We start from the raw sequence: 22,507 nt of genomic DNA, 5'->3' as shown, positions 1-22,507 counted from the left end.
TATGCTGACCCCAGGGAAACACTTCTCAGAGACTGTACCCCAAGCGATACTGGTCTCTTATTAATCACAAAAGAGTTTTCAGTCCCACCTAACAAACATCAAGTGTCACAGTAAAGCAAAGGTTTCATTTAAATAGTGCTCAAATCTTGTTAACCCAGCTGATTTCTGAGCTACAGCTGAGGACCAGAAACCACAGGTTCTGAATTCAAATACATGACATGAACGGTCCATAAACAGAGTCTTCGAGGGACTAGCAAATTTCCATCTGAGGTTTCACAGGCTAGGCTTTCTTCATCTCATTTCTTTCAAATTATCTTCCAAGCTTCCACAGAGGACACTCAATGAGTTTTCCAGTGCAAAGCTTCAAATTCTCCACTTTCCTCCCAGAAGAGCCTAGGGCATAAAAGCCACATGGTCAAGTCCATAAAAGAAACATCTCCATTCTCCTCTTGCCAATTTCTGTTCTTGTTTATTTTCTTTTGCTGTGATAAATGCCACAACCAACCAACCAACCAACCAACCAACCAACCAACCAACCAACCAACCAACAACAATAACAACACAACCCTTAGGAAAGGAAAGAATTACTGGGTTTACAGGTTACAACCCATCATCAAGGGAAGCCAAGACAGGAATCAGGGTGGGGTGTTGAGTGGCTTAGCTGGTAAGTAGTTATCAGGGTCTTCTTGGAGGTCTGGGATTATTAGAAGGAGAAGTCTGAGGTTATTAAAAGGAGAACTATTATAAAAACTCCTATGATACCTTTAATTGTGTAATATGGGTGGAATGGAATTTTGATTTCATCTGAGTTTATGCCTGTTATGTTGTTGGAATCTGTTTTGTAGAGAAACAGGAGGTGGACGATTTCTTATTGGCTTGCTTCCCCTGGATTTTCCTACTTGCTTTCTTATATAGTCCAGGCCTACCTTTACAGGCATTACATCAACCACAGTGGTCTGGGATCTCTTGTATCAATCACTGATGAAGAAAATACCGTACAGACATTGCCAAACACCAGGCTGATGGAGGTGAAGCTTCAATTTTAGTTCTTTGTTTCCAGATGACTCTATCTTGCTTCAAGTTGACAAAAAACTAACCAGCACAAGCCACGACCACTTTCAGCAAAGCTGACATGACCAAGTATACGGCTGGAATAGACAAATGGGTAACTTTTTGGATGCCACTAACACCTGATCTTGAGGTACAAAGACTGCAGCTCTGAAGCTAAGAGATCAGCATGGAGAATTAGCATACAGTGGAGTAACTTTGTGAACAGCATCATGTAGTACATCTCAGGAGGGGTGTCCAAAACACAATGCTTAGGAAAAGAGAGGGCTGCAGGGTTAGAGGCTAGCTAAACTGGAAACCTTACTCATCATCAGAGATCATTTAGCATCTATGGTCTTGCAACTCTCCCTGTGGTCCCAGTCCCTCTTGCTGTGCCTTGTAAGGGACTAGGGTTCTCCTAAACCACACAAAAACTATAACAATGTGATAATGTTTCCCATATTCCTTTCCCAATTCTCTAAGAACAGAATGAAAGTCATTGACTGAGCTTGCGGGTATGAATGCTCCATCATCAACAATGCAGACTCAAAGCAGATAACTGTTCAATTGGGTGGGCACTGAATGCCAGATTTGCATCTACTTTCTTTCAGGATCATTTCCCACCTCTGGAAACCTATGAAGGTTCATGTTTTCTAGTTTTATGTCAATTTAAAATTCAGAAACACAGCAGAGGAAAGAGGTCCAAAGGCAGAGAAGGAACCATCAACCAAAATGTCACTAAACTGTTCTGGAGTTTCAGAAATTAATTAAAAGCTCAGAGAAAAGATAATGAATGGGTGGTGGCAGGCAGACAAAAGACCAAATACCCCAACCAGGTATAAAGTAAGGGGTGAGAGCCTTCACACACACACGCACACACACACACACACACACACACACAAACACACACACACACACACACACACAGTGAAGCTGGCTTTGATGCCTTATGACTTGTGGGGTCGATCTACAACTAAAGAAAAAGACATTGTTATTAATCACCAGTGCCTGGGACATGAATTGCAGCTGATGTTAATGAGAAACCAAATGAAAAAGTTCTAAATGATAAAGAAATGGAATCCAGAAGAGTGAGGAGAGCTGGAAAAGACCTAAGCTTTCTCAGGGACTGACCTATCTATCACCTCTGAGGACTGGGTAAGCCTGTGTTGAACATGAGACTTTTTGCAAGCTCTGAGAAGTTTTCTTTGGTCCCATGGGTATAAGGCAATCACTATTTCAGGTCTGAAAGCATAACTTGGTGGTAGGATGCTGAGGTGGTTTAATTGAGAATTACCTCATGGGCTCACATACTTGAGTTCCCAGCTGATATAACCATTACAAAAGTGTCATGGTTTGGTTATTAACTTGGCTACATCAGGAATTAACTAAAAGCCAATGGCTGGGCAAACTTGTGAGGAATTTTTATTCCTTAACTAAATTATATAAAGTGGGAAGACCCACATCTTTTGGTATTTTTTCGATATTTTCTTTATTTACATTTCAAATGTTATCCCCTTTCCCAGTTTCCAGACCTCCCAGAACAACCCTATCCCATCCCCCTTCTCCCTGCTTCTATTTGGGTGTGCTTCCACACACCCACCCACTCCAGCCTCCCCCTGACATCAATTCCCCTACACTGGGGCACATATCAAGCCTGGAAGACCCTCTTCTAATCTAGATCTTTGAGGTGGAAAGATAGATTTTTAGTCTGGATGTTTTAAGGTAGGAAGATGACCTTTAATCTGGACCACACCTTCTGCTGGCAGCTTATATAAAGAACACAGAATGAAACTTGCTCTCTCTTTGCCTGCTTCTTTCTCTCACTCTCACTACCAAGTTTATTCCTTCACTGACATTGAACTCTCATTCTTTAGAATTCTGGCATATACTGAAGACCAACTAAGGCATTTAACCTTGTGGGACTGAACAACTACTGGGTTCTTGGACCTTTGATTAGTAGACAGCCTTATTTGTACTAGCTGGACCACAACCTGTAAACCATTCTAACATTCTAATAATCTCATTCTCATTCTCTCTCTCTCTCTCTCTCTCTCTCTCTCTCTCTCTCTCTCTCTCTCTCTCTCTCTCTCTCTCTCTCTCTCTCTCTCTCCACATATATGGATTACAGAATATGTATACATGTTCATATATATGTATATATTCATTCATTCATTCATTCATTCATTCATTCATTCATTCATTTGGTAAGCTCTGTTCCTCTAGAGAGACACAACTAATTCAGAAGGATTAGAAGGTATGTCTGTGTTGGAGAAGGTGTGTTACTAGTGAAGTTTCAAAGGCCAATGCCAGTCTTAGTCTTCTCTCGTCTATGTACTTGTGAATCATATGAAAGCTCTTAGCTACTGCTCTATTACCACACCTGTCTGCCTCCTGCCATGCTGTCTGCCATGATGGTCATAAACTCACCCTCTGAACATGTAAGGAAGGTCCTAGTTAAATGCTTCATTTTATAAGTTATCTTGCTTATACTATCTCATCATAGCAATTAATAATAACTAAGACAAGTACTAATCTAGCATGTGAGGCCTTGAGTTCAAATATCCCCAATACACACCCCTACCCACTATACAATCTGAATGATCATTACCTAACTACAAAGGTGACAGAACACAACTTCACAATTAATACAAAAGGCTCTCAGTGCTCCCCATCTGATTTTGGTATTTATTTCATATGGAATGAATGAAATACACTTCTGTCTTCAGATTATCCAGGGTGGCCACTTTAGATATGTAAACTGAATCAGAGCCTGCTATTATGTGCCTCGATTGGAAAAGCCAAACCCGTGGTTAGAAATTGTATTGCCTAAAAGTAAAACTTGAGGTCATATACTAATGGCATTCCACATTGGGCCTAATTCCTTCACCTCTTCTGCACTTCCCTCCATTTGTCTTTTCTGTACACCTCCCATTATGGCTACACTTGGCAGCTAGCATTGTAATATGCTAAAGGTCTACTAAAAAGATGACCAGTTTGGGTTATCTAATCCCAGGAAGTGTTTTAGGTTCCTGGATGGCTCCCCAATTTGAAATCACGTACTCTACCAGACATGCCAGTGCATGACACAAACGAATTGGCTCAGAGGCAAGGTGGTGATAAAGGAAAGACATTCTTTGAATGAGCTAGCTCTGCTTGAAGAAAGTAACCGTATTCACTCAACTTTTTAGGCTGATTCAGGAGAGTTTACGACATGAATGGCATGAATCCATCACACACAAGTGAGGGATTTTTTTTTTTTTTTGAAAAATAACATGACCTCTTGAGCACAGGATGTTTTTTTTGAGTTCGGGAAATTTCAAGAACAAAGATCATTACTTCCTCGGTTTATTGTGGTAACTGACTAGTGTAGGTACTTGCGAGTTGTATCATATTACAAAAATGATAGGCTAAAGCAGTGGCTCTCAACCTTCCTAACACTTAAATACAGTTCTTCATGTTGTAGCAAACACCAAGCATGAAACTATTTTCATTGCAACTTCATAATGGTAATTATTGTTACTGTTATGAATATGTAGATAGATGTGTTTTCCAATGTTCTTAAGCAACCCCACGTGAAAGATCTTTCAACGGCAAAAGTTGAGACTCACAGGGCTAAAGAGATAGTTGCTCTGAACTCTGCTTGCTAATCATCAAATTTATAGGGGAAAAAAGCAAATAAATTCACATGATTAATGTGCCTGACCAGGGTCAGGTGATGCTAAATGAAGATTTGGATAGAAGATCATTTGTCAATGCTCACTTTCCAAACCACCTGGGAAAATAGCTTGGCATTCATTCTATAAGGACTTGAGTACATAACCACCACACAATTCAATGATTAGGTGTGTAAAGGTCTCTCAAAGCCAAGTAAGAATACACATCCAGGAACCTTGTATGTAGATAGATGTGGGATGTTCGTCAATGCCAGATTTATAACAAACATAACATGGAGACATCCAAATGCCCATCACAAGCTGAGCACACAAACAAGCCTCTGTCTAACTATGCAGAAAAACATGGCCAGTAATGAATGCAGACAGAACCTTGACTGAGGAAACAAAATAAGAGAATCTCAAAATAATTACTATTAGGATTGAAAGAAGTCAGAGCCTTCAAAAGGTCCATACTGTGTGTGTGTGTGTGTGTGTGTGTGTGTGTGTGTGTGTGTGTGTGTGTGTGTTTGACAATATCCATTTGTGCACAATTCCAGGAAATACAAAGAAGCACTCATTTCCAGAAAGCATATCTGTGTTTGCCTAGAGACAGAGAGGAGAGTGTCAGAGTGAGGGAGAGGGAAGCGTTGCTAAGGGCTGGAGAACATGTTTTCAGCTGTGGTGAATATTCTGTGTGTCACTTATCAAACCTGCCGATTGCATACTTGAAATATAAGCAATTTGCCATGCGTCAGAAATATCTTAATGCAGCCTCAAAAAGTCAAGGGAAGGAAAGCCATGAAGAAACTCATTAAGCTATGGGGAAACGGAAAGTCACCAGATTTGTTTGTCATTGTGTACACAGCAACAAAAACACTGTCAGAAGAAACAATGTTAGAAAGGTCCCAAACCAGTGGCAAAACGAGAAAAACACAGTTCTGGGAAGGAAATGAACTCCAAGCAAACCCAAGGAAAGGCTCACAAGTCGAACATGGCTTCCCAATGAGAAATACAGAGAGACTACTAAAAGAGGAGGTCTCAATTACTTTTGTTATCTTTCTGTTTTCTTTTTCACTTTCTTTCACATCTTCTTCTCCCACTTCTCCTTCTCCTCTTTCTCCTCCTGCTCCTCCTGTTCCTCTTTCTCTTCTTCCTCTTCTTCCTCCTCCTCCTCCTCCTCTTCTTCTTCTTCTACTTCTTCTTCTTCCTCCTCCTCCTCCTCCTCCTCCTCCTTCTCCTCCTCCTCCTCCTCCTCCTCCTCCTCTTCTTCTTCTTCTTCTTCTTCTTCTTCTTCTTCTTCTTCTTCTTCTTCTTCTTCTTCTTCTTCTTCTTCTTCTTCTTCTTCTTCTTCTTCTTCTTCTCCTCCTTCTCCTTCTCCTCCTCCTCCTCCTCCTCCTCCTCCTCCTCCTCCTCCTCCTCCTCCTCCTCCTCCTTCTTCTTCTTCTTCTTCTTCTTCTTCTTCTTCTTCTTCTTCTTCTTCTTCTTCTTCTTCTTCTTCTTCTTCGACACTTTAATTTGAAAGGATTTTGCAACAATCACAGTGAAGAGGCTGCAAGTAGCTGTATAGCCTTTTCCCTCATCACTGTCCTCATAGGAGTCTGTCTTAGTTAGGGTTTTACTGCTGTAAGCATACACCATGGCCAAGACAACACTTATACGGACAACATTTAATTGGGGCTGGCTTACAAGTTTGGAGATGCAGTCCATTATCATCAAGCCATGGCAGCATCCAGGCAGGCATGGTGCAGGAGGAGGGGAGAGCTCTACATGCTCATCTGCAAACTGCTAGGAAAAGACTGTCTTGCATGGAGCTAGGAGGAGGGTCTCAAAGTTCACCCCTACAGTGACACACATCTTCCAACAAAGCCACACTTCCCAATAGTGCCACTCCCTGGGTCAAGCATATACAAACCACCATAGAGTCCATGCCTACTTCCTCATAATCTTTCTCCAGGACAGCCACATCCTCTCCAGCCTCAGAGAGCTCCCTCTACTCCATGCCCTCACCCACATACAGGTATACAAAAGCCCTCTTAGCCTACATTAAGTTAAGTTTGTGGGCAAGAACAGGGTTCATCGATGTCAATTGTGTTGCTTAGCATGCTCACTGCAGGCTGCACCTTGGGCAGATCACCCACAGGCACCACAGTGGGTGTATAGTAATTGACACCAATCTTGAAGCCTCTGGCACAATGCATTGTGTGTTTCATCTTGATGGCAGCGATGGCAGCATTCACATCCTTGGGTAACACATCTCCATGGCACAGCAGGCAGCAGGCTATGTACCTGCCATTCTATGGATCACACATCACCATCAGGTTGGCAGGTTCAAACCAGGCATTGGTGAACTCTGCCATTGACTGCTGCTCATGGTAGGCTTTGTCTGCAGAGATGATGGAGCATAGGAGGCCAAGGAGATGAGGGGGTAGGGCACCATGTTGCTATGGAACTCTGTCACATCCACGTGGAATGGCCCACCAGAACACAAGGAAACAGAGATGCAGAAGTTGATCTGGCTGATGAGGTTAGTATAGGTTGAGTCGTCAATATTTCCATTGTGGTGATAGATGTCACAGATGGACTCCTTGTCCACTATGAAGGCAGAGTTTGTCATACCAGAGTGGTATGTGTGGTCAGGATGGAGTTGTAGGGCTCCACTGCAGCTGTGAACACTTGCGGGGCTGGGTAGATAGGGAACTCTTTTTTTGGACTTCTGGTTATAGTCAGTAGAAAGCCACTCTCATCAGTTGAGAGGTGAAGCAGGAGCTGGTGCCCCCTCCAAAACTGTGGGATACCAGGAAGCCCCGAAGTGTCCTGCACACTGACAAGGCAGCTTATGGGTCTGATCCTGTCCTGGGTCGATGATATCATAGCCAGTGATGGAGTAGCCATGGGCATTGTTGAGGGCTGCATCTTCTTTCCAAGTGATAAACTGCTCTGGGTGAAGGAGCCAGATTTCATGTGATTTCAGAACTCAGCAAATACACTAGCCTCCAGATCTACAAAGATGGCCCAAGGCACATGTTTCCAGCTGCAGTATCACAGAAGAAGGTGGTGAAGGAGTCGTTCCCCCACCCACCCCCCACACACAAACACACCAGTGGTCTTGTCACTGTGCATGTGCCCATAAGGCTGAATCCCAGGTTCTGGACAATAGAGCTCCCAGCAGGCATTGGCCATCTGCACACAAGCCTGCCCCACATGGAATGGATCTCATTCACGCATGAGGAGTCTTTACTGTACATCTTACCTAGAGTTGTGGTCACAGGTCTCAAGGAAGACCTCACAATTAATTTTCTATTGCTATGTTAAAACACTTTGGCCAAGTGTATCTGTGTGGACTGCCAATCATTACCTAGCTGTGCAACTATGGCCTCTGTGGTGACAGCTTGTGTTTGATCTGAGCAGCAAAACATGGTAGTTTCCATGACCAACAGTGGAACAAGACTGCCTTGGGTTAAATCATATCCCAGATTCTGCACTCAGGCCAGTGGTTGGATCACAATGTTTGAAAGCCACCAAAATTAACAAAGTTTACCAAATGTAACATGGAGGTGTTCTTAACACCAATTCCACGTGCTGTTGCAAGCTAAATAGTTTGATGATCCTTTGTCTGCCTCCCCTTTGAGGGTCTGTATCTGCGGGAGACAGACACAGAGAGTGTATTTGTAGATTCAGAAATTGACTCCAAAGGGAATTCACATGTATCACACTTCCAGATGACCATGGGAGAAGAAAAAGGATGAGGTACAAAGTGCTCAGAGAACTCATCTCCTTTATGCCTTCTGGACAAACCAGGTATAGAGGACGTGGAAAGGTTCTTCATCTTGACTTCATGAGACCTTACCACACTGTGTGGTTGAGTAAAAGTTCTGTCTGTGAGGCAGACAGGAATGAGAATTACACAAGGACTATTGTGTGCACACTTTAGTAAGCCAGGAATTGCTGCTTTATAACATTAAACTTTGGTAATATTGTCCCAGCGAGGACATGGCAGCATCAGAAGGCACCCAGTACATTTGCACAGCAGCAAAGCATCTCGGTTTGTGAAGTGTGTCCAGATGTGTCCCAGGAAGAGTCTGAAACTAGAGACAGAAAACACTCCTGACTCAGGCACAATTTTGTTGAGCAAGCTTCACACCTCTTGAGAGGGTAGAAGTGCAAGGCTTCCTATGCTAATTTGCAAATACCTTGAACCCCCAGGGGGGAAAAAAATCAATGGATCCTAATGTTGCTCTGATTGGGAGAAGGCCTACAAAGGGAGTAGGCCAAGTGGGTTAGGGGCAGAGAATCAGGCAGTAGCCTGGAGTGAAAAGTGGCCTTTACCAAGGACTGAAGCCAGGAGGTCAGACTCCCTCTGTTCTGACACTTTGATCTTAGTCAGAGGGAAACATCCAGGCAGCCTAGGGTACCAGAAAGAAAAGTTCATCTGGCTTCAAGAACCAGATGAACAAGCCAGCCTCAGGACAGAGGGAGATGGGATTAATAAGGAGTCTATTGTATAGGCATTGAATGCCTGCCAGGCACTGGTGGAAAACATTGGCCATTCGTGACCACTTTTGATGAATGTCCCCTTGTACAGCCCAGGACTCCAAAGGTAAGGAAGAGCAAGGAACATACGGTAATATGTCCAAGGTAAGCAGCACTCCTGAGCCTTGGCCTTGGCTGCATCCTAGGTACACTGTTATGTGATCACTCCTGGAAACTGCCTGCGATTCTGACACACAGGGGCAGGGAAACCTAGAACCACGTAATGGACGGTGAATTAATTGGTTAAGGGGAAAGAAGAAGATGAGCAAGCTGTGATGTAACCTCTCACTGTGATCACTCTGTGCTGTTGCTTTCAAGGAAGGATTAGGGCAAAGGGAGCATCCTGAAGGAACCTGCCAGGATCCTCCAGGAGAGGTTCAAACAGTCCAACTTCCAGCAGGAACAAAAGCATAGAGTGGTTACATGTTAGTCTCTAAGATTTGGCCTCTAAACCAGTTTTGTTCCAAGGCTCATCTTCTAAGAGCTCTGAGGTAGCAGATGGCCAGCAGTGCTTGAGAGCTATCAGAACGATGTGTGCATCTTTTCTTCTGCCCAACCTGAGGCCAGTACCATCTCTTTTGAGGGCTGTGGCTCCTCAGGCAGCCCCAAGGACTAAAATTCAAAGGGACTCCTAACTTCAGGGAGAGGGCAGAGCTAGGAACAAGGCAAGAGAGCATGGTGAGAGGAAGGGATAGAGTTAGGATAGACCAAGAACTTACTTCTTCTTGTCTTTAGACACACCCAGAAGAGACCTAGGGTTCTCTCTATGAAGAACAACACAGGGGACTGAATGACGATGGTGGTAGCACTTTCGTCATATGTCTTTTATATGTATTGAATCCATGCATCACACCACAGACTCATGTTTCATTCTGGAAAGATACTGTGGTCTCGTGGGGGGATGGCTATCATGTGACAGGGGCATTTGCCTTTGCAGAGGACCGAACACCTGGGACTTAAAAACACACAACGTGCTGTTCTTGTTCTGTGCTGATGACGGTGCATGAGCATGTGTTTTGAGAACAACTGTAACAATCTAAGTCAGAAATGTGGAGCATGTGATTTGCAAACAACTGTTAAAATGTATCGACTCCTTTGAAAAGATTCAGAAATTACAAGAAGGGGAAGCCCTCAGGAAGACTAGAACCCAGAGTAGAGAGGAGTGTCATGGAATTATCAGAGAGCTCCAGTTGGCCAGGGTCTATAGAGGACTGAAGGAGGTCATTTGGCAAGAGCTAATCATAGTACAGCCATGACAAAAAGTTTGCATTTGAGTCAGAGTGAAAGAGGCAGCCACTCTGACAATTTAAGGACAGGCCATGGGTGGAATGATTCGCCTTTCAGATGAGTCTGGCCACTGAGTGGAGCTGGGAGTGTGGAGGGATGAAGGGAGCAAGGGAGGAAGGGAGGGGGCAAGGGAGGAAGGGAGGGAGGGTGGGAGGGAGGGAGGGAGGGAGGAAGGGAGGGAGGGAGGGAGGCAGGCAGGCAGGCAGGCAGGCAGGGAGGGAGGGAGGGAGGGATTAGACTCTGGGAATGCAGGGGTAGGATGGCAGTAGAGTTGAAGAGCTTCTGCTGGCATTTGATAGTCAGTGGCCACAGAGACAGCCTGCAGGCAGAATGGTGTCTCCAGGTACACAGGGAGGACATGGGGATGTCCCTTTGACAGGGTTTGGCTATCATCCTTGGGTGGGTGCTACTTGTACTGGCTAGTTTTGTGTCAACTTGACACAGCTGGAGTTATCACAGAGAAAGGACCTTCAGTTGAGGAAATGCCTCCATGAGATACAACTGTAAGGCATTTTCTCAATTAGTGATCAAGGGGGAAAGGCCCCTTGTGGGTGGGACCATCTCTGGGCTACTAGTCTTGGTTCTATAAGAGAGCAGGCTGAGCAAGCCAGGGGAAGCAAGCAAGCCAGTAAAGAACATCCCTCCATGGCCTCTGCATCAGCTCCTGCTTTCTGACCTGCTTGATTTCCAGTCCTGACTTCCTTTAGGGAAGAACAGCAATGTGGAAGTATAAGCCAAATAAACCCTTTCCTCCCCAACTTGTTTCTTTGTCATGATGTTTGTGCAGGAATAGAAACCCTGACTAAGACACTACTTATCCATTATCATTTGGAGAAGACTGCTGGAGGAGGCATAGAGGCAAGGAACTGTTGCACCTCATATATATCACTCACTCATTCATAAACTGTATGGCGTTTCAGATGGTTGGTTGGTCAATGATTCCCTTAAAGGAACCCGTGAATGCCATCTTCTTATTTTACATTATTTTGAGAATCCATGCATGTGACCACAGACTCATGTTTCAGTCTGGAAAGTCACTGTGGTCTCATGCGGGAATGGCTATCATGTGACAGGGGCATAGCACCTTGTCTTTCTGCTTATGTCTGTACCCTTCTCACATCAGCAATACTTCCCATACAGAGAAGTGATCAGAGAGAGAAATGAGTGTATGTAGATCTGGGCCCTCCCTAGCCTTAGGGCTCTTCCTGATTTCCCACAAAATCTGAACGAGTCCACACCTTTATCTGGACAGCTGCCCTCCCACCCTTCCTCCTCCCAAGTTACTTCCTTCTTCCCTCTGTTAAAATAAGCTCCAGGCTCCAGTGATGTCAGGCAGCACCTAGGATCCACTAGCACCCGGGGCTCTTGCCCTAGTGACTCGATACACTGAAGCTCTGTCTTCTAGGCAGGTTTTCCAGAAAAGACTGGCAGTTCATCATCATCTCTAGCAAGGATTTCCCTAGGCTCCATGGTCCTCCTTTGCTGCCTCCTGGATTCTAGAAAAGTGTGCTCCCAATCATGTATTCATAAAGTACTTAGAGTACCAAGCTCTGAATACTTTGTTTTCTTTATGTCCCAGAGAGTGTTGTCTCAACCTCTACCTGCTTTCAGGTTTTCTGACAAGTCTGTCTTCAGATTCTCAGGGGAAAGTAAGCTCAGTACAGGGACAGTCTGGCTGTGTGAAGTCATGGTATCCTTCACGGCACTCAAGGAATCCTTCTGAATCATTAAATGAGGGTCATCACTGGCACTCCCTCCCATTTGACCGGGCCCCCTCCCTCCAGGGGTGCTGGACAGTCTTTTGACCTCTGTCATAGGGCTTAGTACTCTGAATACATTTGCTTACACATGGGATAAACTCACCACAAACTAACTGTAACAATGGATATAGCACCTTCATGGAGGCTGCAGAGAAAGGACTTGGGCAGTCTCCAGCTGGTGTCCAAGTCACTGTACTGGTCTCATTACTGTGACCAGTTACCAGGACAGATTTGTAGACATAGGACATGTTCCCCTGCACCTATGTCTCCAGCCATGCCGCTGATGTCCATGGAGTCAGTGGGCATATCTACTAAGGCAGAGTGGACTCTTGTTGAGCCCTGACCCTGGAGACACCCTCCAGTTGGTTTCCCCGATCATTTGTCTGCTGTTCCTGCCATAGAAACTCCTCTTTTGTAGTCACATGACATTTCTCCTATCTTCCAGCCCCACACAGATGTCATGTCTTCCTCCTTGCCCTCCACCTTGGATAGACACCTGACATGGTGAGGCACAGTTCACCTGTCCCCTCTATCTGCAGGCATCCCATCCTAGACCACTAGGGGATGACAGTTAGGCCCCAAGCCCTACTAGCTCCTTGCCCCCTGCCTCTGCTGGCACAAGCTCTTCCTAGGTCCAGAGAGCTGGGTTTTTGCAGATGCTGAGGTTCCTATCTGTGTACCAGCTACTCAGGGAGAGATGGAAAGTCATGCCTCCTCAAGGCACACAAGGGTCATGCTCTTGATTTCATGTTGTCCTATCCTGAGCAGCTTCTCATTAGAGAAGTCAGTGTCACTTATATAAACAGGATGGACTCGGGTGCCGTGACAGGTACACGTGCTGGCTTGTGAAATTCCATGGACCCCATAGTCTGGTCACACAGAGCTGATGAGACACTGTGTTCAAACGGCCAATAAACACTTGGGACAGTGCACAACCTCTCAGCTATGAGGAAATCACATACAAAACTCGCTGCAGTTCGTCCAACCCAAGTCAGACTTGTCACTGTGAAGGAAGCAGAGCCCAACACATCTCCAGGAGGTCACAGGGAGAGTGGGACTCTTCTGGGTTTAGTGTGAACTGGCCCAGCCATGATGGGAGTGAGTAGAGTGATTCTTCACCGGCTAGAAACAGAACCAGCCTATGGCCCAGTTTTGCCACCATTGGTCACAAGGGGCTATAAGCCCAGAGAACAAAAACCCAGTTGTGCATCCATGGGTTGGCTGTGCTGTGAACAATAGCCAGGAAAGTGAAAGAGCCCAGGTGAGCCTCTGGAGATGGGGACTTGAAGAAAACAGGGTGCACACCCAGATGGGATTTTAAAGAGTGTAGGGATTAACTGGAGGGGATATGTTGAGTAGAACTGGGCATGGTAGACAGCAGCGGTCATGATGAAAGAACAAACTAGAATGACACCTGTTATGAAAAAGTCAAGATGAAACACACACTTACTCTTTTCCATGAAATTTCACTGGAAAAAAAGAAAAAAAACCAAGACAACAACAACAACAACAACAACAAACTACACAACTCAGTCTTCTGGGGGCAGGGCAATTTGTTAAGTAAACAGGCAGCCTGGGCTATTATAGTGGAGTCAGTCAAGAAGTCTTGAGGTAAGGCACCACAATTTGGGTATTTTTATTTGGTTTCTTCATAAATCCTGTGCACCAAGTCCCTGGGTAAAGGTCAGACCCTATTCCTGCAATGGCCGTGCAGACAGAGGGAAAGTTTGGTCTGACTCCTTTGGAGCTAGTTCAGTCTGACAGTTTTCTTTATGTTCTGCCACAGATTTGTCTGTGTCTGTCTGTGTGTGTGTGTGTGTGGGGGCTTGGGGGGCTGCCACACTTGTACGCACGCTGATGTTCAAATCACTTTCTGCTACTTTGACCATATGGCCCCTGTCCTCACAGATGCGGAATTGTGACATGGCCATTGCTATAGAGCCCTAGCTCTCTTCCAACCTGTGGTCCTGGGGATTTTGTCTACACCACTGGGTGCTTGGGCATTTTCTCTTCAGCACAGCTGCCCTTGATTCCTAGCAGAATGCTCAGCATCTGGTCCTCCTTTCTGAAGGACAAGGGACAAGAGTCTGTTTTTGCTCTATACTCTGGAGGATATCAGCTCGACTGTCCCCTGACATTCAGTTCTGTTTGCCCTGCCCCCTGGTTGCTCTCTCCACACCAGCACTGAGTAGGTATATGCTGTCTCCTGACCACACTGGGGTTTTACACCCCTTCCCACAGAGCCAGAAGCACTAGCTTGTGACTGGGGACCCTGCATTTCATCCCAAAGTGCGATTTCAGCTCCTGTTCTCATTTGCTTTCTGGGCAGGGATGTGCACTTCTTGGTCCAGGTCAGGAACCTCAGAACCTCAAGGGCATCCAGCCAAGAGTTAACAAGCACCTGGCTCTGGACCTGGCCTTTCTGAGCCCTTGCCCAACCCACCCAGCCCAGGTTTGGCTGTCTTTAACTTACCATTGGGGGCTGCCCTGGAGGCTGGGGGCTCTTGATTTTCACTTCCCACCTGGCAGTGGGAGTTGAGGCTGTGTAGAACCCTAGGTTTACAGCAGCCCCTGTGCTGTGGCAGAGTCTTGGAGAGGCTGAGGATGGAGTGGGGTTCAGTTTGCAGTAGAGGTTCTCTGCTCCTCAGAGAAGCTCAAAGGCAGCCCACCTTCCTCTGTCTTCCAGACCTGTGCATCCACAGGGCCTAGCCCAGGCTGTATGTACAGTACTTGTGGGAGGGCCTTATGAATGAGCAAGCATTCTTTATTCTCTCCTCCAGAAGTGTTACTGGGGGGAGAGGAGGGGCAGGCGAGCAGGAAGGGGGAGCAGGCTCACAAAATGGCTCAGCAGGTTGCTTAGGGAGCTGGGAAGACTCCTGCTTTCCTGGGTGGCAGTGGTGGTGGTGGAGGCAGGGATGTGCTGTGTGTGTGTGTGTGTGTGTGTGTGTGTGTGTGTGTGTGTGTGTGTGTGACAGAGAGTGAGACAGAGACAGAGACACAGACATAGAGAATTAGATTGACAGCAATGCTCTAGTGCCTCTGCCAGTTTGAGAGACAGAGGCAGCGCAGTGGACACACAGAAACATACAGAATGAGAGAGTGTGGCAGGGGAGGGAGAGAGAGCATGCTCTTGTTCCACTGTGAGTGTGTGTGTGTGTCACAGAGAGAGCATGCTCATGCTGTTCTAGCTTCTGTGTGTGTGTGTGTGTGTGTGTGTGTGTGTGTGTGTGTGTGTCTGTGTCTGTGTGTCTGTGTGTGTCTTTCCCGCGGGAAGCCCCCCTTCCTCTGGATGCTGGAACACTGCTTCTAGGCTCCTTCAGGCAGGGCTAGCCTATCTTCAAGGCCACCCCACCCACTGTAGCTCACTTGCAAGGTTCCCACTGGAATCACGGCAAGCTTCCCTTATGGGGGAAGGGACAGAGCCCCCACCCCTCTCGCCGGCCCAAGACACAGAACCCGAAGCCCTCCCTCCGGTCCAGCGCACAGCCGGGTCCCTGGCACCGTCTTCCCCAGCGCGTGGGCGCCCCAGAGGCTGCGCACTGGTACCCCAACCCGGGCTCAGCCCGCCCCCGCGCTGCCTGCCCGCAGCCCCGCAGCCCCGCAGCCCCGCAGCAGCCACAGGGGGAACCAAAGAGACAGAAGCCTTCCCAGCTGCCCGGACCACAGACGCCAACACCCCCCGCCCCCCACCCCACGCCGCCCTCGCGCCCGCGCCCCGCACGCCAGCAGCCCACGACCGAGCGGCGGCGGCGGCAGGGGCAGGGGCAGGGGCAGGCTGCGGGCTGCGGAGACGGAGTCGGCTCTGCGCGCTAGCAGCCGGCGCTCGCCACCCCGGGTGACTCGCTCGCTCCGCCACAGCGGGGTCCCTGTCCGCGGCCGCCGCGCGAGCCCCCGGCCCGCGTTCCGGCACCCACCGGCCCTCGCCGCCTCTCCGCCCCCTCAGTTCCCGGGAAGGGAGGTCGCGGCAGCGGCCCGGCGGCAGCGGTGACCGTGGCGTCCGCGGCGGCAGTGGCGGCGGAGGTCGCCGCAGCGGCGGCGGCAGCGGCGGCGGCGGCAGCGGCGGAGGCGGCCGCGGCGACCGTGGCGGAGGCGGTGGCGGAGGCCTCCGTGGCGGAGGCGGAAGCAGAGGTGGAGGCTGAGGTGGAGGCCGAGGTCCCGGCGAAGGCCAGCCTGGGGGAGGCGGCGGCCCTGGCCGGGGAGAAGGCAGAGGCCGGCGGCGCGGCCGCGGCCGCGGCGGTGGCAGCCACGGAGGCCAGCCTGGCGGAGGCCAGCCTTGAGGAGGCCAGCCTGGCGGAGGCGGCTGCGTCGCCTTCCTATGGGAGGGTGGATATGGACGAAGAGCTGGCAGCAGCCTTGGCTGCAGAGGAGGAAGAGGCGGCGGCCGGGGGCTCGGACGATGGGAACCCAGACTTTCCCACGGCCTCGCTGTACGTGGGCGACCTGCACCCCGAGGTGACCGAGTCCATGCTGTATGAGAAGTTCAGCCCTGCCGGGCCCATCCTGTCCATCCGCATCTGCAGGGACAAGGTCACCCGGCGCTCTCTGGGCTACGCATATGTCAACTACCAGCAACCGGTGGACGCCAAGCGGGCCCTGGAGACCATGAACTTTGACGTTATCAATGGCCGGCCAGTGCGCATCATGTGGTCCCAGAGGGACCCGTCGCTCCGCAAGAGCGGGGTGGGCAACGTCTTCATCAAGAACCTGGGCAAGACCATCGACAACAAGGCGCTGTACAACATCTTCTCGGCCTTTGGCAACATCCTGTCCTGCAAGGTGGCCTGTGACGAAAAGGGGCCCAAGGGCTATGGGTTCGTGCACTTCCAGAAGCAGGAGTCGGCCGAGCGGGCCATAGATGCGCTGAATGGCATGTTCCTGAACTACCGCAAGATTTTCGTGGGGAGATTCAAGTCCCACAAGGAGAGAGAGGCCGAAAGGGGAGCCTGGGCGCGCCAGTCCACCAGCGCTGACTTCAAGGATTTCGACGACGACTCCGATGACGAGGCCACCTTTCGATGAAGACTTCCCAGGACCCAGCCAGTAGAGCCACATCTTGGCTCCCACCCCGTTTACAGCCCCCCACCCCCCAACCCACCAGCAGTGTATTGTATTGGGAGTGCAGGTTTCTCTCTCCCCCCTCTTCCCCCTCCCTCTCTTCCCCTCATCCTTCTCCTTCCTCTCCCCCTTCACCCCTCCCCGCTCCTCTTTTCCTCTTTCCTTCCCTCCCTCTCTTGCCCTCTCTCCCTCTCTCTTCCCTCCCCTCTCCTCTCCCCCACCCCCCCCAACCTCAGAGCTAGCTAGCTAGCTTCCCCATCCCCTCTCTGCTCTCAGCCCCTCTCTTCTAATGCCCTCTCCTTCCCTCCCTTTCTCCCCAACCCCAGCAAGGGCCCCTTGTAGAGGATAATCCCACTAATCTGTGCCATTGGAGAGGTTAAAGGCTGCCTCTTCTCCCGGTGGTGGTCGGTCTGATTCTTAAAAGCATTTTTTTCTGTCTCTTTGTTTACTGCACAGGTGATGCAATTCATGGTAGAAATGTCTGGAAGGAGAAGGAAGTCTGATGTGGGAGAAAGAAGCAAGAGTCTAATTGCTTCCCACCATCCTAATACCCAGAGAGAAGCCCTTTTATCTTCTTTGGTGTGCTGTTTTTCCAGGCTCTCTGCTCCCCTTCTCTCTGCCTCTCACCCCAGACCCACCTTCCCTATTAACATTCTTGTAGAGTGGTTCATGTATGTGGTGTTTCTTAACCTGCTTTTTTCAGCGACTAAAACCAAACAGAAATCAACGCGTTGAACTTCTTTCCATGCTATTCAACAGGCTTATGATAAGACCGTCATCTTCAGTGCCTGCAGAGTGCTCCTGTGTATCTATCCATGGACCTTAACATTTCTGTAATCATTCCTGCATTGTTGGACATTCAGGTGGTGCCTAGTTCTTTCCCTGTGTTTAAAACCAACACTGTGTGCCCTGAGGAGTGAATCCTTCCTTGTCAAGCCAAATCTAGGCTAGCATCCTGGATGCTCTCTCCTTAACTGTGGACTTGCAGGATCCACATATAGACACTTCAAAGACTTTCCCTGTGTGTTTCCAAAAGGCTCCCTTTCATAAGCATTGTACCAGTTTGTATTTGTGCCAGCCAGCCAGTGCAGCTAGTAAAAAGAAAAAAAATGGGTATGCTCATGTCTCCTGCACAGCCTCATGGTCCGCTCTAACTCTCTCTCTCTCTTTCTCCTCTCCTCTCCTCTCCTCTCCTCTCCTCTCCTCTCCTCTCCTCTCCTCTCCTCTCCTCTCCTCTCCTCTCCTCTCCTCTCCTCTCCTCTCCTCTCCTCTTTCTCTCTCCCTCTCTGTCTCTGTCTCTCTCTCTCTCTCTGCTTGTGTGTATGTCTCTGTATGCGTGTGTGCGCAAGCGCGTGCAGTCAATCTCATGAGCTGCAAATGGCATCTTCACTGTTGTGGTTATTTCACTGGAATTGAATGCTGTTTACCACCCCTTTCCTGCATTCCTGCTTTCTGTCCTTTTCCCTCTTGCCATAAAAATAAATCAGCTATGTTGCAGGAAAAAACAAAATCACTAAGCAGATGATTTAACAGAAGAAATGGAATGCTAGAATGCTATCAGCAATCAATCCTAATGACTCCCATGCCTTCTCCAACTGTACTCATCTCTATGTGCCCAGTGTTTTTCATGTGATATATGTGTGTATTTAATATATATAAAATTTCAATATCTGCTTTTTCATGCATAAAATATAATATAGATTATAGAGACATAGATGTATAGATATTCTTGAACTTCCTTTCATTGTCATTAAATATTCTTTTAAAATATTGATTGTGAATTTTTGCTGTTCCAGTGTCTGAGTGAGCTAACTTCTGGTGCTCTGGGTGAATGCATGCTTCTGCGGTACTAGTTCACATGGAATCAGGAATATTTAGGATGTTTTTACTCAGTCCACTTTTCTGGATTTGTTTGATTTCCTCCTACCCCCATCTACATTAGTTCTCTTCAGATTGAAACCTTAAGGAACTTTCCTTATGCTTATGATATTTTTCCATATCAAATATTGTCCAACATAAAATTGAAATGTAATAGGAGGTCTTTTTTTTTCATAGTGAGGGCCCATTTATTAAGATAGTTGCATTCTCCTCTCAGGATCATGTGAGAGCCAGAAGCCTTCGAAATGTAGTATGATTTCTGGAGTGTGTATGAGATTCATTTGTGCACACTTGCAGAATATTTCAGATCAGTCAGACATTTTGTTTTTATCCATTTAAATTATGTATCTTTATTAAATTAATAGAAGTATCTAAAGCATCCTCATTAAAAAACAAAAATCGTATTTGAAACATGTGGAACATGTATATAAAACAAGCAGTTATCTCCAAAAGCATAAGATTAAATATATGTCTCATTTTGAGGTATTTTTACTATCTGAGTATTTTATATTTCCAAATATCAAGTATACACATATATTTTTAATTTTCCATTTTATGGATGAGGTATAATTTTAGTAACTTTACTCTTGTTATATTTTTATATGTTTATAGTTTTGGGTGTCCCAGTATGGTCAATATTATGAGGAAAGTACTTGTATGTATTTGTAGTACTTATAGGGATATTTAATTGCCTTATATACATTAATGTCTTTTGTCCAATGCTCTTGCCATAAAATATATGCCTATAAACATGTGAACTTATTTTATGTGAACATATAAAATAGTTCCTATTTCTTTTCTCATGTATTTTCAAGTCATGGCAAAGTGATTAGGCTTGTGGATACTTTTATTTTCTAGTAGATTGCTTTCTCAAAAAGTGCCATGAATATTAAATACAACCAACTGCTTTAAAGTAAGCATTTATGTACATTTTAAAGCAAATTCTAAATCATCCTTAATACATTCTATTAATGAATTTTCTATATAGTTTGAACACATTATATGAAGTTTCTTCTATATAAACACATAATACACATTTAGCCATTTAATCTTTCAAAAACTTACTAATTCTATAGGGATATCATATTTTTTTAAAGTATTACATTACCTTAGACTTAAAGGTAGTTTCTAACATTTCCCCAGAACACCTGAATATATATGAAAATTTCCAGCAATACCCTTGTGTTGTTTGCTTAAGATAAATACCTAAAAGATGTATTGAAAAGTAAAATCTTTTAACTTTCTTTAACTGTGCTATCCTAGCTGTATCAGTTTATATTAACATGTTAGATAAATGTCTGGTTTTCTGACCAAATTCTCCCTCAGTTATTAGAAACTGTCCTTACTAGTATCATTCTCTGAAAACTATAACTCATTTTTGTTTACTTTCATTTTGTAAAAAATACATTTCCTTGTGATTCAAATAAATTTATTTAAATATATAGAAAAAGTTTCAAAAGTAAAAATCAATGATTTTTATATCCCTGTATAATGATTTACCTCTTTATCTTTTCGAAGAACCTATTTTGATTGCCTTGATTTTTCCATCTGGCCTCATTTTTTGATGAATTTTAATGTTGCCCATTGTTTCTATTTCCTTTATTCAAACAAAACATGCTAAGATATTCATTTCTCTCATTTAGTATTATTCCCTTACCATTCTTATAGACAAATTTAGAGTTTTGTGTTGCTGTTGTATAGTGACTATAATTTCATATGCTTCTATTAATAGATGATAAATATTGGCAATTTCTTTTAACTTGATCCTTAGCACTAGGCAATGTATTTCCAAAAATATATACATATTTTCTTGCTTACTATAATAAGTATATTCTTTGTATGTAAACTATCAAACCATGCTTTACATCTTTACATTGATCCACAATCTTTTGTTTTTGTTTGTTTTTTACTTGTTTGTTTTTTGAGACTGGGTTTCTCTGTGTAGCTCTAGCTGTCCTGGAACTTACTCTGTAGTCTAGGCTGGCCTCCAACAGAGATCCATTCTCTCTTCCTCTGCCTCTCTGCCTCTGCCTCTCTGCCTTTGCCCCTGTGCCTCTGCCCCTGTGCCTCTGTCCCTCTGTCTCTCTCTCTGCCTCTCTGCCTCTCTGCCTCTCTGCCTCTGCCTCTCTGCCTCTCTGCCTCTCTGCCTCTACCTCTGCCTCTGCCTCTGCCTCTCTGCCTCTCTGCCTCTCTGCCTCTCTGCCTCTGCCTCTGCCTCTCTGCCTCTCTGCCTCTCTGCCTCTCTGCCTCTCTGCCTCTCTGCCTCTCTGCCTCTCTGCCTCTCTGCCTCTCTGCCTCTCTGCCTCTCTGCCTCTCTGCCTCTCTGCCTCTGCCCCTCTGCCTCTGCCCCTCTGTCTCTCTCTGCCTCTCTGCCTCTCTGCCTCTGCCTCTCTGCCTCTGCCTCTCTGCCTCTCTGCCTCTGCCTCTGCCTCTGCCTCTGCCTCTGCCTCTGCCTCTGCCTCTGCCTCTCTGCCTCTCTGCCTCTGCCTCTCTGCCTCTCTGCCTCTGCCTCTGCCTCTGCCTCTGTCTCTGCCAAGTGCTGGGATTAAAGCTATGGGCCGCCACCACCACCTGTCTGGTTCACATTATCGATTCAATGAAGACATTATCAGTATATGGAAATGTCAGTAATATATATCTGACATGTCTGTATTTTTTCACATCACTCAAATGGTCTTTCAAATTTTGTTGTATATATAGATTGACTCATGTTTCACTTCTACATTTTCAGAGATTTTATTATTCTTAATTTGTCATTAATTTCAAATTCCAATGCTTAATTTTTGTTTTATTACTTAGTTGTTCCCTAATCATTTACACAAAAATGCTTGTATAACAAACAGAAAAACATTACAATGCATTTTAAATAACATTTATTTTGCAGTCTAATTTCCACTTTTAAAATTGTATTGACTTATATCCTGTGTTATTCCTATCTAAAAAATGTATGCATTTTCTGCACAAGGCTTTCAACTACTAAAATTAATTTTGGTTTTGCTGTAATACCAGTGGATAAAACATAAGTCATACTTTGAAAATTTATTTAGAATAATCCCTTTTCTTTTATTTGGTAAGCAAATCTCAGATAATTAATTGTGTATTGTTAGAGGGAAGACCATAAAACATAAATATAATCTTAGCACTGAGAAAAATGCATATGCATACTTAAAATAATTGTATGTTTCCACACTTTTTTTTTTTTTTTTTAGTTTTTTCGAGACAGGGTTTCTCTGTATAGCCCTGGCTGTCCTGGAACTCACTTTGTAGACTAGGCTGGCCTTGAACTCAGAAATCTGC

General features: G+C 46.0%; 1 protein-coding gene and 1 pseudogene across 1 annotated transcript; one reads left to right on the top strand and one right to left on the bottom strand.

Annotated features, from left to right (window-relative positions):
- Gm3928 (predicted gene 3928) lies at window positions 6,616-7,973 on the bottom strand (annotated as a pseudogene).
- Window positions 16,370-19,102, top strand: Pabpc1l2a (poly(A) binding protein, cytoplasmic 1-like 2A). The gene has a single exon (NM_001384266.1). It carries the CDS (start codon window positions 16,607-16,609, stop codon window positions 17,294-17,296), a length of 690 nt encoding a protein of 229 aa, NP_001371195.1. The 5' UTR covers window positions 16,370-16,606; the 3' UTR covers window positions 17,297-19,102.
- The last annotated feature ends 3,405 nt before the right edge of the window (window positions 19,103-22,507 follow it).

This window comes from Mus musculus, chromosome X, assembly GCF_000001635.26.
Source record: "Mus musculus strain C57BL/6J chromosome X, GRCm38.p6 C57BL/6J".
Taxonomy (NCBI): Eukaryota; Metazoa; Chordata; class Mammalia; order Rodentia; family Muridae; genus Mus; species Mus musculus.
The sequence above is the reverse complement of the archived record's forward strand: the minus strand, read 5'-3'. Positions and strand labels throughout refer to the sequence as shown.

What these genes read in the sequence shown, in the direction of transcription:
- Pabpc1l2a (NM_001384266.1), top strand. Translation starts at nt 16,607, where the DNA reads ATGGACGAAGAGCTGGCAGCAGCCTTGGCTGCAGAGGAGGAAGAGGCG.